Source organism: Akebia trifoliata, chromosome 9, assembly GCF_017979445.1.
Source record: "Akebia trifoliata isolate Shusen 1 chromosome 9, ASM1797944v1, whole genome shotgun sequence".
In the NCBI taxonomy this organism is placed as follows: Eukaryota; Viridiplantae; Streptophyta; class Magnoliopsida; order Ranunculales; family Lardizabalaceae; genus Akebia; species Akebia trifoliata.
In genome coordinates this window covers 15,633,687-15,646,600 of record NC_141383.1, presented here as the reverse complement: position 1 = coordinate 15,646,600, position 12,914 = coordinate 15,633,687, and the positions used below count along the sequence as shown (strand labels likewise).

The window sequence follows — 12,914 nt, the reverse complement described above, 5'->3', positions numbered from 1 at the left end:
GCCATGATTGCTTTCGTTGCATAAACACATCTCAATTTTGAATCATTATTATCAGTGAGAGAAGATCTCTAAGACCTAATACATTTTACTCAGTAATCATCACACCATTGCACACACGTGCACTTTTGCATTACTCAAGGAGAATTTTCTAAAAATTTAAGGATCTGACACTGTCAATGAGAGCTCATGCTCGGGGACTTGACAACATTTTTATTCGGGGAGAGTTTTACCCTCAAGGATCCGAACGTCCTGACAAATTGCTAAATCAGGTTGCAAAATGAACTGTCACTAGTTTTGGCATTCGGATATCGCATTATCTACCGAAATAGATTTGCTATCTAGTTTACTTCAACCCTCTGCCAAAGAGGAGCATTTGTAAACACCTCATTTTTACACTCGCCTGATTAATCAACTCGTCAACCTGATCGCAACGATTCCCAATGATGGATGATTATTCCAATGCTTTATTTGTTACTAGATGTGTTTCAGAAATCTAGATGAGGTATCTCGAATTAACAAAACCTTAGAAATCACGCTACGCTAGGAAAATATAACCCAAAAAATATAGAAATCATCATTTTTCAGACAAAAAGAAATTTTACGACAAAAATCATTAAAAAATGACCAAATTACCAAAATACCCCTAACTTTAAAATATCCGTAGAGCTTACGTTACGCTTAGAAAAACCCATTCAAACATATAAAACAACAAATCGAAATCAAATAAATTATTTCGCCAATTTTCATAAAATTCGATATAATTACGAAAATGCCCCTCATAAAGTTCACGACCATTCCACACAAAAAATTTCATAAATGACACAAACCAATTTTTCCATTGAATTCCTTACGAAAAATCGATTCTAAAACATCCTAGAACATCAAAAACCGACTTGAAAAACAAAAAGCCCTCTACGAGGGCAAAATGGTAATTTTATAATTTTATAATTAAAAATTTAGAAATTAATAAATAAAATATTAAATAATTAAAGTGAAATATTAATAAAATTAATTTAAAATTTTAAACTAAAAAAATCGATCAATTAGGCTCTCAGGCAAAATTGTTGATGGTTGTCAAGATATTTATTCAAGGACCCCTCCATTAGGGGGTCCAAAGAATTAAAGATATAAATAGGGGGGTTCTCCAAAAAATTAAAGTCAATCAAGTAAGACTAAAGTTAAAATTAAAGTCAATCAAGTAAAACTAAAGTCAAGATATTAAAGTCGTTCAAGTAAGACTAAAGTCAAGATATTAAAGTCAATCAAATAAGATCAAAAGTCAAAACCCTAATAGAGTTCTAATTGAATAATAATTCTATTTAACAATCCTAATTAAATAATAACTCTATTTAATAGAATTATAACTAAAATATAACTCTACCTAAAATAATTTTAATTAAAATATAACTCTAACTAAAAGAATTATAATTAAACACTAATTCTATCTAAACAAATACTTAAAGAATATATAAATAGGGGTCCTCACAACCTATTTTCGTATCCTATAATAAACTCTAAGAGAAGTACGTCAAAAAGCTTCCCTAGCCTCCCAAAAATCTTAATTTTGAAGTCCTAACTCCTTACCTAACACCTATGTCTCAATTTTAACTCGAAAAATACCTTAAAGTCCTTCAAAAACATCTAGGAATCTATAAAAAAATTTGGAGAATTCAAATCTAAGAAAGAGATACCTCGCCTCGGAGATTAGAAATCAAATCCGGAGACAGAACGAAGCGAGGAGTACTGTATAAAGAATTACTCTATCAGATCTGAGGGAACGAAAACGTTGTCTTCAGAAAGGTATAAATTACTTAATTTTCTTTTATTACTTAGGTCTTTTGAGCAATATAGTTTATTTGGGAATTAGTAGAAACCGGCATTTGCTGGGCGGGCTTGGTGCCTAATACCTTCCAACCCCATAACTTAATCCCCGGACTTAGTATTTTTTAGTAGATTAGTCGTTTTTATTCGTTTTGAGTCTATATTCGATTCATAGACCGTAATAACTAGGTGACGACTCTCAAACCTCAAGGGTCAAAAGCGGATCCACTCACCTCGTGGATCGAAGGCGCTTTCAGGTGCAAGTTCGGATTGTATTTTCCTAATTCACAAAAAATTTAAATTTATCTAGTGTTAGCACAATTAATGTTCCTGATTTATTTTGTGAGAGCGAACTCATTTGACACTAGGATATTTCTCTTTGATTTTCTTTTGGGATGTGTTTTTAGTTTTTTTTTTATAATTAAAAAAAAAGGTTCATCGCTCCTTATCCCTACAACCATCATTCTATCATCAATTTAATATTTGTTAGAATCTTGATTTATGTTGGATCACCTAAAGTGATCCTTGATGAACAATAGATAAAAAAAAAAAAAAAAAAAAAAAAATTTGTGCCTGTTTCAATATTGGATCTGATTGATTATTACTTGTGTTATATTGATTAATTGCTTATTTGACATGCCATGATCTTGATTGATATATATTTTTTATATACATGCCTTAGTCTTAATTTTTTATGCTATGGGATATCCATATTTTGTGGTTTGATATGGCCCACGGACTTATTTATTTGGAAAAACGCCCCAGGCACACCCCACCCTATATTGCACACACCACATGCATGTTTACTGTTTTGCACACTTGCATGTCCCAATATAGCAGCCCGGTCTCTTAGGAAATGCGACGTCATTCATGAAAACCACAACTCCAGTCATGTACCTTAGGGTATATCAAACTGGGGCATTAGTACCATTGATCAGGTGACTCTGAAAAGGTATATCGATGCACTCGGACTAGAATGACCTGAGCCTTTGACCCATTATAAGCCACACAGTCACATGTCTCGATTGCCAATGTAGTATTAGTACGTGGTCGGTCCCCTCATGGGATGCCAAACCATTTATCAAAGCTACAACCTTAGACTCGTAATCATATGTATATCAAAGACAATCCAAGTACATCAATTACACTTCTTGGTCAAAACCAGTGCCTAAGCGAGATCCTACCCCGCAGTACCCTGTTGTACGAGGGGGATAGACTACTTCTATTCTAGACGAGAGGTATTTAAATGGGCCCTTGCTCAGCATCGTGCGCCACCTTTTAACTGGGAATCAAACTGGTTGTTTTTGGCTTTAGAGAAAAGAGTTGAAGTTTTAGATTATCACCTATACGGTATATCAAACCAAGTTACCACGTACTGTCTGATTGAGTACACTCGAAAGGTATATAGGTGCACTTGGACAAGGGTGGCCAGATAAATTGCATTGTACGTAGTAAACTTAGAGTCTAGAAGTCTTCCTATAAGTTACGACCTGAACTGACTATGGGTGTTCCCGGGTTGCTTTATTTAATCCAACCAATAGGTAAGTGAGTGGACTGATCCAGACTGTTCAAACTGAACCCACTATATCAGTCCAACCCTATCGGTGAAATGTACTGATCAATTTGAACCAATTAAACCAGTTGGCCCAATTGACATATGGATCAAACTGATCAATACCAAATCAGTTGGACTAATTGGTTTCACTTTTAAAGATCCAGACCACTTTATATATAAAAAAAAAGATTTGATCTTAGAGTCAAATTATTTTGTCTAATCAAAGGTTCTATCCCAATCAGGGGCAGACCTGTGACTAATCTTTTTCACTTTCTTGATCACTATAGACTTATAGTGCAATTGGATTCAATATTTCCCACCGGATTTAAGCTAATCTCAAAATTTTAATCATGTAGTTAAGAATCAAACTTTCATAATCAATGCTTAATCTTGGTGTACTTCTACTCAGGTGATAAGTGATAATTGGTCCCAAACGTTCTAAACCTCCATCTGTACCACTTTGGGTTCCTTAAAAAAAGGAGTATTTCCAAAGTACCATTGTCAAGTCCAAATAGTCCATCCACCCAGTCCTATTTTGTAGATAAGCGTAGTTTTCTTTTAGTTTCAATTCAGTTTTTGTCCAATAGCATAAAGAAGCTTCTGATTATCATGCATGTAATAACGATTTGAGTATAATATCAAACATGAGGAATGACTCAAGGTTGACTAATCAAGCTTGATAAATATTGAAATTAAATAGTACACTTAAAAAGTGCAAATGGGTACTACATTATTTTCAATGGAATATTAGAGAATAATAAACTTACTTGAGAAACTCAACAACGTTCTTGCATGGCCTCATGAAGATATATTGATAGATTGCACCAAAATAAATCAAGACATAAAGTCGAAGGTAGACTTTAAAGTCAAAGATCATCAAGAATGATGTAGTTGAAACCATTAACAAAGGTGTCAAGATTTGTAAGAAGGGATTTATAATGTTATTTACTCAAGAGAGAAGAATTCTCATTCACAAAAAGAATATGAGATTTTTTTCAAAGTTTGGAAAGGGTTGAACGAGTCAATATCAAATACAAAGAACTCAATCACACTCAATTTTGTAAAAGAAAACTAAAGATTACTCCTTCTCAGAAGAAAACTGAAGATTACTCATTCTTAGAAGAAGACTGAAGATTACTTATTCTCAAAAGAAAACTGAAGATTACTCATTTTCAAAAGAAGACCTTACTCGGCAGAGCAATAAAGATATAGAGTTCCTAAAACCTTGACCAAATCAAGTAGTATTTCACCAAAGGAGACCTTCTTTGGTCGATCCATTTTTTCGTCTTACGAATAGAAAGATAACCTTCTTTAGCCTATCGCAGTCTTTAAAAAAATCAATAACCTTTTTTTTCTAAACCACACTGACCAACCTTAGGCGGGAATCTTAGTGTGAACTACGTTTTGACTTGATCACAAAAGAAAAAGAAATATTTGGGGTACGTAGGCAACCTAAGAAGTTACATTAGGCCCGGTCACGTAAAAACATGTATTATTTTAAGAAAGTGTCATCCAAAAGGAAAATCTCCTATTGAAAGGTTCAAAAAGAGAGAATGCCAAACTAGGGGCATTAGAAAAAAAAAGAGTTAAAAGAATTTACAAAAAATAATGACAAAAAAAGAGAATATTAGATTAGGGGCATTTTGGGAAGTCGAACATTTTACCCTTTCTTTTTAAACCATGTCCTAAGCCCACTTATTAAGTCCTCCTGAATGCTAATTGACTCGCTTAAGGTGTAGGGAACTAAGAAGCCGTCGAGTTGAATATTCAAGATCATTGAGAAAAAAAGAAGTCCGCTAAGACAAAAACCCGAAAAGGTGACTTAGGCAAAAGTTAGGGCATAACCATAAAAAAGAAAGCCTGATAGGTTGAAAACTTAAAAAGGCAACCTAGACAAAAATCAAGGCATCTTTAGAAAATGAAAAGAAAAATCCACTAGGTTGAAAATCTAAAAAGGCAACCTAAGTAAAAATTAGGACATCATCAAATGTGAGAAAAGGTCCATCAAGAAAAAAAATTCAGAAGGAAGCTTGTGCAGAAACTAGGAAATGCAAAATCATTCAAGTCACAACATTCATTTTTTAGCCAAGAGCTCACATCCGACGAAGACAATGTTGAAGTCAAAAAAATCAGAAATCATCTTAAACATTATAAGATCTTCAAGAGTATGTTTACTTGTTCAAGTATTTACTAATGGGATATTTAGAATCATCAACCATTTTGAAGAAAAATATCTTCTATTCTAATATTTATCAAGATTTTTTAAGTTCAGCTTAAGCATTTTTCAAAAGAAATTAAAAAGAAAATGATCAATCTCTTAAATTTAAGGGAATGTCAGTTCTTCTATCTGTCATACATCAGAGTCCATATTTTTCAAGCATAATCCATTCCATCAGTCTCGTAGTCAAGTTCTAGTTAAAGCCAACCTTGAAACTAGGGGCATTTTTGAAAGTCATTTAATTCCAAAGTTTTGTTCTTAATTACATGATAAAAAGGTAAATCTTACTTAAAAGTCCGATGAAGTCTAATGTTAATTATGAATCCAGATGCATGATAAGCCAATAAAGGCTTGATCTTTCAAACTTTGAGCTCGATTTTGAATCATAGAATGAATTAATAGGATTGTTTAAGTTCCTATAAATCTAAGCCCGAGAAACGTGGCTTAGTGAGTTCGAGTCCGAGAAATGAGACTCCAACTTTTTTTTTGAATCATAGAATGAATTAACGGGATTGTTTAAGTTCCTGTAAACCTCAACCTGAGAAGCATGGTTCCAATAAGTTCGAGTCCGGGAAACAAGACTCCAAATTTTTTTTGAATCATAGGATGAATTAACGGGATTATTTAAGTTCCTATAAACCTCAGTTCGAGAAGCGAGGCTCCAATAAGTTCGAGTCCGAGAAACAAGACTCCAACTTTTTTAAATCATAGAATGAATTAACGGGATTGTTTAGGTTCCTGTAAACCTTAGTTCGAGTTTGAGAAGTGAGACTCTAACTATTAACAGGATTGTTTAAGTTCTTGTAAACCTTAGCCAAAGTCTGAGAAGCGAGACTCCAATTTTAACAGGATTGTTTAAGTTCCTGTAAACCTTAGCCAGAGTTCGAGAAATAAGACTTCAGCTTTGTTTGAATCATATAATGAATTAACAGGATTGTTTAAGTTCCTGTAAACTTTACTTCGAGTCCGAGAAACGAGATTCCAATATTAATAGGATTGTTTAAGTTCCTATAAATCTAAGCTTGAGAAACATGGCTTAGTAAATTCGAGTCCGAGAAACGAGACTCTAATTTTTTTGAATTATAGAAAGAATTAACAGGATTGTTTAAGTTCTTGTAAACTTTAGCCTGAGAAGCGTTGCTCTAATAAGTTCGAGTCTGAGAAATGAGACTCCAACTTTTTTGAATCATAGAATGAATTAACAGGATTGTTTAAGTTACTTAGCCCGAGAAGCGTGGTTACAATAGGCTCGAGTCTGATAAACGAGACTCAAACTTTTTTGAACTCTAAAAACCAATTTCAAATAGGATTTAACGAAGTTCCTACAATGTTATGACTCCAATTACCTCATTGTTCAACCTTGCCATGATTGCTTTCGTTGCATAAGCACATTTCTATTTTAAATCACTATTGTTAGTGAGAGAAGATCTCTAGGACCTGATACATTATTACTTAGTAAGCATCACACCATTGCACACACGTATACTTTTGCATTAGGCAGGGAGAATTTTCTAAAATTCGAGGATCTGACATAGCCAGTGAGAGTTCAAGTTCGAGGACCTGACAAACTTGTTCGGGGAGAGTTTTACCCTTAAGGATCTGAACGTACCAACGAATTGTTAAATCAGGCTGAAAAATGAATTGTAATTAGCTTTGGTATTCGGATATTGCACTATCTACCAAAATAGATTTGTTATCTAGTTTGCTTCAACCCTCTGCTAAAGAGGGACATTTGTAGACACCCCATTTTTGCAGTCACCTGATTAATCAACTCGTCAACCTAATTGCGATAGTTCCCAATGATGGATGATTATTCCAATGCTTTGTTTGTTACTAGATATGTTTCAGAAATTCGGATGAGGTATATCAAGCAACCAAAACTGTAGAAACCACGCTACGCAAGGAAAATGTGCCCCAAAAACATAGAAATCATCATTTTTCAGACAAAAAGAAGCTTTACGATAAAAATCACTAAAAAATGACCAAACTAACAAAATACCCCTAACCTCAAAACATCCTTAGAACCTACATTACGCTAAGAAAAATCATTTCAAACACATAAAATAACAAATCGAAACGAAATAAATAATTTTACCAATTTTCACCAAATTTGACAAAATTACAAAAATGCCCCTCATAAAGTTCACGACCATTTCACACAAAAAATTTCATAAATGATACAAACTAATATTTTCATTGAATTTCTTATGAAAAATCGATTCCAAAACATTCAGGAACATTGAAAAATGACTTAAAATGTAAAAAGTCTTCTCCGAGGACAAAACGATAATTTTACAATTTTAATAATTAAAAATTTTAAAATTAATAATTAAAATATTAATTAATGTAAAGTGAAATCCTAAAATCTGGTCAATTAAGTGAGACTTAGGTCAAAATCCTAAAATCAAGTCAATCAAGTAAGACTTAAGTCAAAATCCTAAATTCTAGTCAATCAAATGAGACTTAAGTTAAAACCCTAATCAATCTAATAAGACCTAAGTCAAACCCTAACCCTAAAAGAATTCTAATTAAACTCTAAAACTATCTAAAAGAATTCTAATTAAACTTTAAAACTATCTAAAAGAAACCTAATTAAACTCTAAAACTATCTAATAGAATTCTAATTAAACTCTAAAACTATTTTGAAAAAGAAACATAATTAAACTCTAAAACTATCTAAAAGAAACATAATCTAACTCTAACTCTATCTAAAAAACTCTTAAAAAATATATAAATAGGGGTCTTTACAACCTATTTTCGGATGAAAATTAAATCCTAGAAAAAGTAGGTCAAAAAGCTTCCCTAGCCTCCCTTAAACCCTAATTTTGAAGTCCTAACTCCTTACCTAACATTCATACCCCAAATTTAACTAAAAAAAATACCTAGAACCCTTTCAAAAACACTCAGAAATCCATAAAAAAAAAAAAAATTCAGATCTAAGAAGGGGGTACTTTATCTTGGAGATCTAAAGCGAATCTGGTAACAAAACGAAGCGAGGAGTGCTGTACGAAGAGCTTTTCTATCAGATCTGAGGGAACAAAACCGTTGCATTCGTAAAGGTAAATATTTCTTTTATTATTTAGATCTTTTTAGGAATGTAGTTTTATTTGGGAAAGGTAGAGACCGGCATTCGTCGGGCGGGGTTGGTGCCTAACACCTTCCAACCCCGTAACGTGATACCTGGACCCGTATTTTCTTTCGTAGATGAGTGTTATTTTTCTTCTAGAGTTAATATTCGATTCCTAGATCGTAATAACTAGGTGACGATTCCCAAACCTCAAAAATCAAAAGTGGATCCGCGCACCCCACAGATCGAGGGCGTTTTCAGACCTCCAAGACGATGTACCTCCTTATTAGATCTGACTATTTCTGATTTATTTATGGATTTTTAGGTATTTTTGGAGGATTTCTAAGTATTTTTTGAGCTATGGATGTTAGGTAAGGAGTTGGACTTCAAAATTAATGTTTATGAGAGGCTAGGGAAGCTTTTTGACCTAGTTTTCTTAGTGTTTATTTTTTGATACGAAAATAGGTTGTAGGGACCCTTATTTATAAATTATTTTAAGAGCTTTTTAGATAGAGTTAGTGTTTAATTAGAATTACATTAGGTAGTTTTAGAGTTTAATTAGAATTCTATTAGGTTTAGGGTTTGACTTCGGTCTTATTAGATTGATTAGGGTTTTGACTTAAGTCTCACTTGATTAACTAGAATCTAGGATTTTAACTTAAGTCTTACTTGATTGACTTGACTTTAGGATTTTGACTTAAGTCTTACTTGATTGACTTTAATTTTAATTAAGGTTTCACTTTACATTAATTACTGTATTAATTATTAATTTTAAAATTTTTTAATTATTATAATTTTTAATTTTTTAATTATTATAATTTTAAAATTATCATTTTGCCCTTGGAGAGGACTTTTTGGGTTTTAAGTCGTTTTTCAATTTTTCAAGATGTTTTGGAATCAATTTTTCGTATGGAATTTATTGAGAATATTGGTTTGTCTCATTTATAAAATTTTTTGTGCGAAACGGTCGTGAACTTTATGAGGGATATTTTCATAATTTTATCAAATTTTGTGAAAATTGACGAAATGATTTATTTGATTTCGATTTATTATTTTATGTGTTTGAAAGGATTTTCCTGAACGTACTGTAGGCTCTAGGATTATTTTGATGTTAGGGGTATTTTGATAATTTGGTCATTTTTTAGTGATTTTTATCGTGAAGCTTCTTTTTATCTGCAAGATGATGATTTCTACGTTTCTGGGTCATATTTTCCTAGCATAGCGTGGTTTCTACAGTTTTGTTAGTTTGAGATACCTCATCTGAATTTTTGAAACACATCTAGTAACAAATAAAGCATTGGAATATCATCCGTCATTGGGAACCGTCGCAATCGGGTTGACGAGTTGATCAATCAGGCGATTGCAAAAATGGGATGCCTACAGGCACCTCAGTTAAAACAGACACCGAGCACGGAAAGATCAAGATAAGTATTAAACCAAAACGCTACGGTCTTCAAGGCCATGGATTTGTTTCCCTCAAAATTTCAATTTTGATCAATCCATTTCTATGGAAGACATTCCAAAGAAGGCTGATTTCAGATATGAAACGGATCCAAAATCTACTGAAGTGACGATATTGTATGCTGGAAAAGTACTTACGTTCGACAACTTTTTGGTAGAGAAGGCACAAGAAATTATGCTTTTTGCAAACAATGGAAGTAGCTTCGCTTCGACCTCAAAATTTGAACAACTCAATTCTAGTAACGTTGCTATTTCGGGTACGAATTTGGTTTCTGATTTTGAAATCAATTCAACCCAAGAGAGTCATCTTCAAAGGTATCTTGTTTCAGATCTTCCAATTGCAAGAAAACCTTCTCTTCATCGGTTCATGGCGAAGAGAAAAGATAGGATTGATGCAAGAGAACCATACCAACTAGTCTGCTTTGGTTAACATATTGTCAGCTTCAACACCTAAAAGAAAATGTGGTGGAAAGTTGAAAATTAAAAAAAAAACAAAGATAAGAATGGTACCTGTCCACTTACATTTATTTCTACAACAATGTTGCCTTAGTAGCAGACGAAGGGGAGAGAAGATATACTTGTTGAGCATGTTCTGAGTTTGGACTGCAAGATGAAGAAGAGAAGGTGAGAAGTTTACCTCCACAGCAATAGCACCACAGGGTAGAACACAAGATCAAGTTGTATGCCCCAGTTTGGGCAAACAAATTTTTCTTTTTTTAAAAGAACCCAGTTTCGATATTTTCTTCATCATTGAAACTTCGTCCTCAACTGGTAATCCATGAACGTTTCTTATTCTCTCCCTTCCTGGATTAGATTCAAATGAACCCAACAATGGTTTATTTGTGGGTAGAGGTCGCAGCCCCTATTTATGCACAAATTTTTTTTTTTTGAAGAAAGAAGAAGAAAAAGGTACCTGTGGGCATGTAGTAGTCCAAGAATCGATGTGTTGCAACAATAGTCCTTCAAGGATCAGGCATTAACAGCAGAAGGATTGAAAGAGATTCACCTAACCAGCTTGATCAATTTGTAGAAGAAGAAGTCCTTCTTGGACACGGTTGTGGGGCAGAGACGTGAAGAAGAAGAGAAGAAAAGAAAGTTTGAGAGAGAGGAGACGATGAGAATCGCTGTTATTCGCCAAAGAGCAAGATAGAGCATATCGATTTGTTGAACTTTCAAGAATGAGCAACCATGGAAGAGATTTTGGGTTTTAGTTTTGTTAAAACTTATATTGACACCCCAGTTTTTAATTGCCAATCCTCGAAAGGTTTACACAAAGCCGTAAAAAAATCGATAAAAAAAAAACAAAAGAAAAAAAATAGTAACCTAAGCTTACTAACTTAGTAAGATTGGAATCTTACTTAGGGTCCTTGGTTCACTTTCAATAAACCTGAAGCCTATTGTGAGTCAACTTAACTTAGCTCAGCTAAAGTTGAGGCGACTTAGTAAAACCAGATGCGGGAGTCTTTCAGGATCAACCCAAAAGCTTGACGAGTTAACTCAAACAAGAATGCTCCAAAAAAAATGATAATAAAGAAAAAGGGGAGACATCAATCTTTCAACCCAATGGTTATCATTTTCTTCACAAAAGCCTTTAATTTCATCGTCCAAAACTCTATCTTCAAAACCCTTGAGCAGCCACTGTAACTTCTTGAGGAAGAAAATTTTGGATTCCACTCTATAAACCCACCATCAACAACACCTTTACTATTCTTATCAAGGTATGAATCCCAATCTAATTTTGTATCAAATCTTCGAATGTTGAAGGGGGTAATACACCATGTGAAACTTGAAACTTGTGTGTAATTTTGAACCTTTGCTGAAAGGTAACTTGATGAAGTTAAAAGGCTGGGAGATGAGAATAAAAGAGTGTGATCCTATGCTTTTCATTCATACTCAACTTAAGTTTAGTCAGATGAGAACAAAAGGATATGATCCTATGCTTTTCATACATACTTGACTTTAAGTTTAGTTAGATGAGAACAAAAGGACATGATCTTATACAACACACACAATAGCTTAACAACCAAAAGTTGTTCTAATGAGATTCTGTTAAAAAGAAAAGTTGCTTATTCAAGTACATGAGTTTGTTCCCATGCTTCTCATACACACCAAAGATGGTGTTCACACCTAAACCATTTGAATTTTTTTCAAGGGTTGATCTCATACGTCTCAATACACATGAAAATATTGCTAGTCAAAGGAAATGAGGAGATGAGTGTACGATCCCATACATCTCACATAGACAAAATCATATGATGAATGGCCTTGTTCTCTTTTGGTGTTGCTTGTGAAGAGAAGTTCAAAAAAAAAAAAAGGGCCTGAGTGGGTGAGCTTTTTATCTGTTTAATCAAACAACATCATGATCAAGAACATCAATTTTAGTAGTTAACCAATCACTCTGAATTCAAGGCACTCACACATCTGTCAACATAGTCAAGGATGTATCATATTCAATTACGTTTTCAATAACACATCCTTGAGGGGGCATTTGTAGGCATCAAAATTTAAACGGGTCCCTACAGCCTTCTAAGTTAACCAAAAAGCCCACCAAATCAAAATTGGGCATATAAATCTAAATCAGGTGTCCGTTAGTCAGGATGGGCCTCATATGGTTTGGATTTGGGTTTCGCAGATAAAACCCATGATCCAGCAAATCCAAGTGATCCATGTTAAATATTGGGCCTTACACCCAAATAAATGAGTTTGGCCCAATAATGATCCATAAAATCCTTAAAATTGGATTTGGACAAATTTAGCCTTTTAAATAAATCAATTAAACTTTTTTTTACGTT

At 33.6% G+C, this 12,914-nt stretch overlaps 1 protein-coding gene across 1 annotated transcript; it reads left to right on the top strand.

Annotated features, from left to right (window-relative positions):
- Positions 1–10,168: 10,168 nt before the first annotated feature.
- On the top strand, positions 10,169–10,552 carry LOC147394395 (protein TIFY 10B-like). Its single transcript, XM_086453287.1, has one exon. The coding sequence runs from the start codon at positions 10,169–10,171 to the stop codon at positions 10,550–10,552; it is 384 nt and encodes a 127-aa protein (XP_086309413.1).
- Positions 10,553–12,914: the final 2,362 nt, after the last annotated feature.

Coding starts and splice junctions, on each gene's coding strand:
- LOC147394395 (XM_086453287.1), top strand. CDS start 10,169: ATGGAAGACATTCCAAAGAAGGCTGATTTCAGATATGAAACGGATCCA.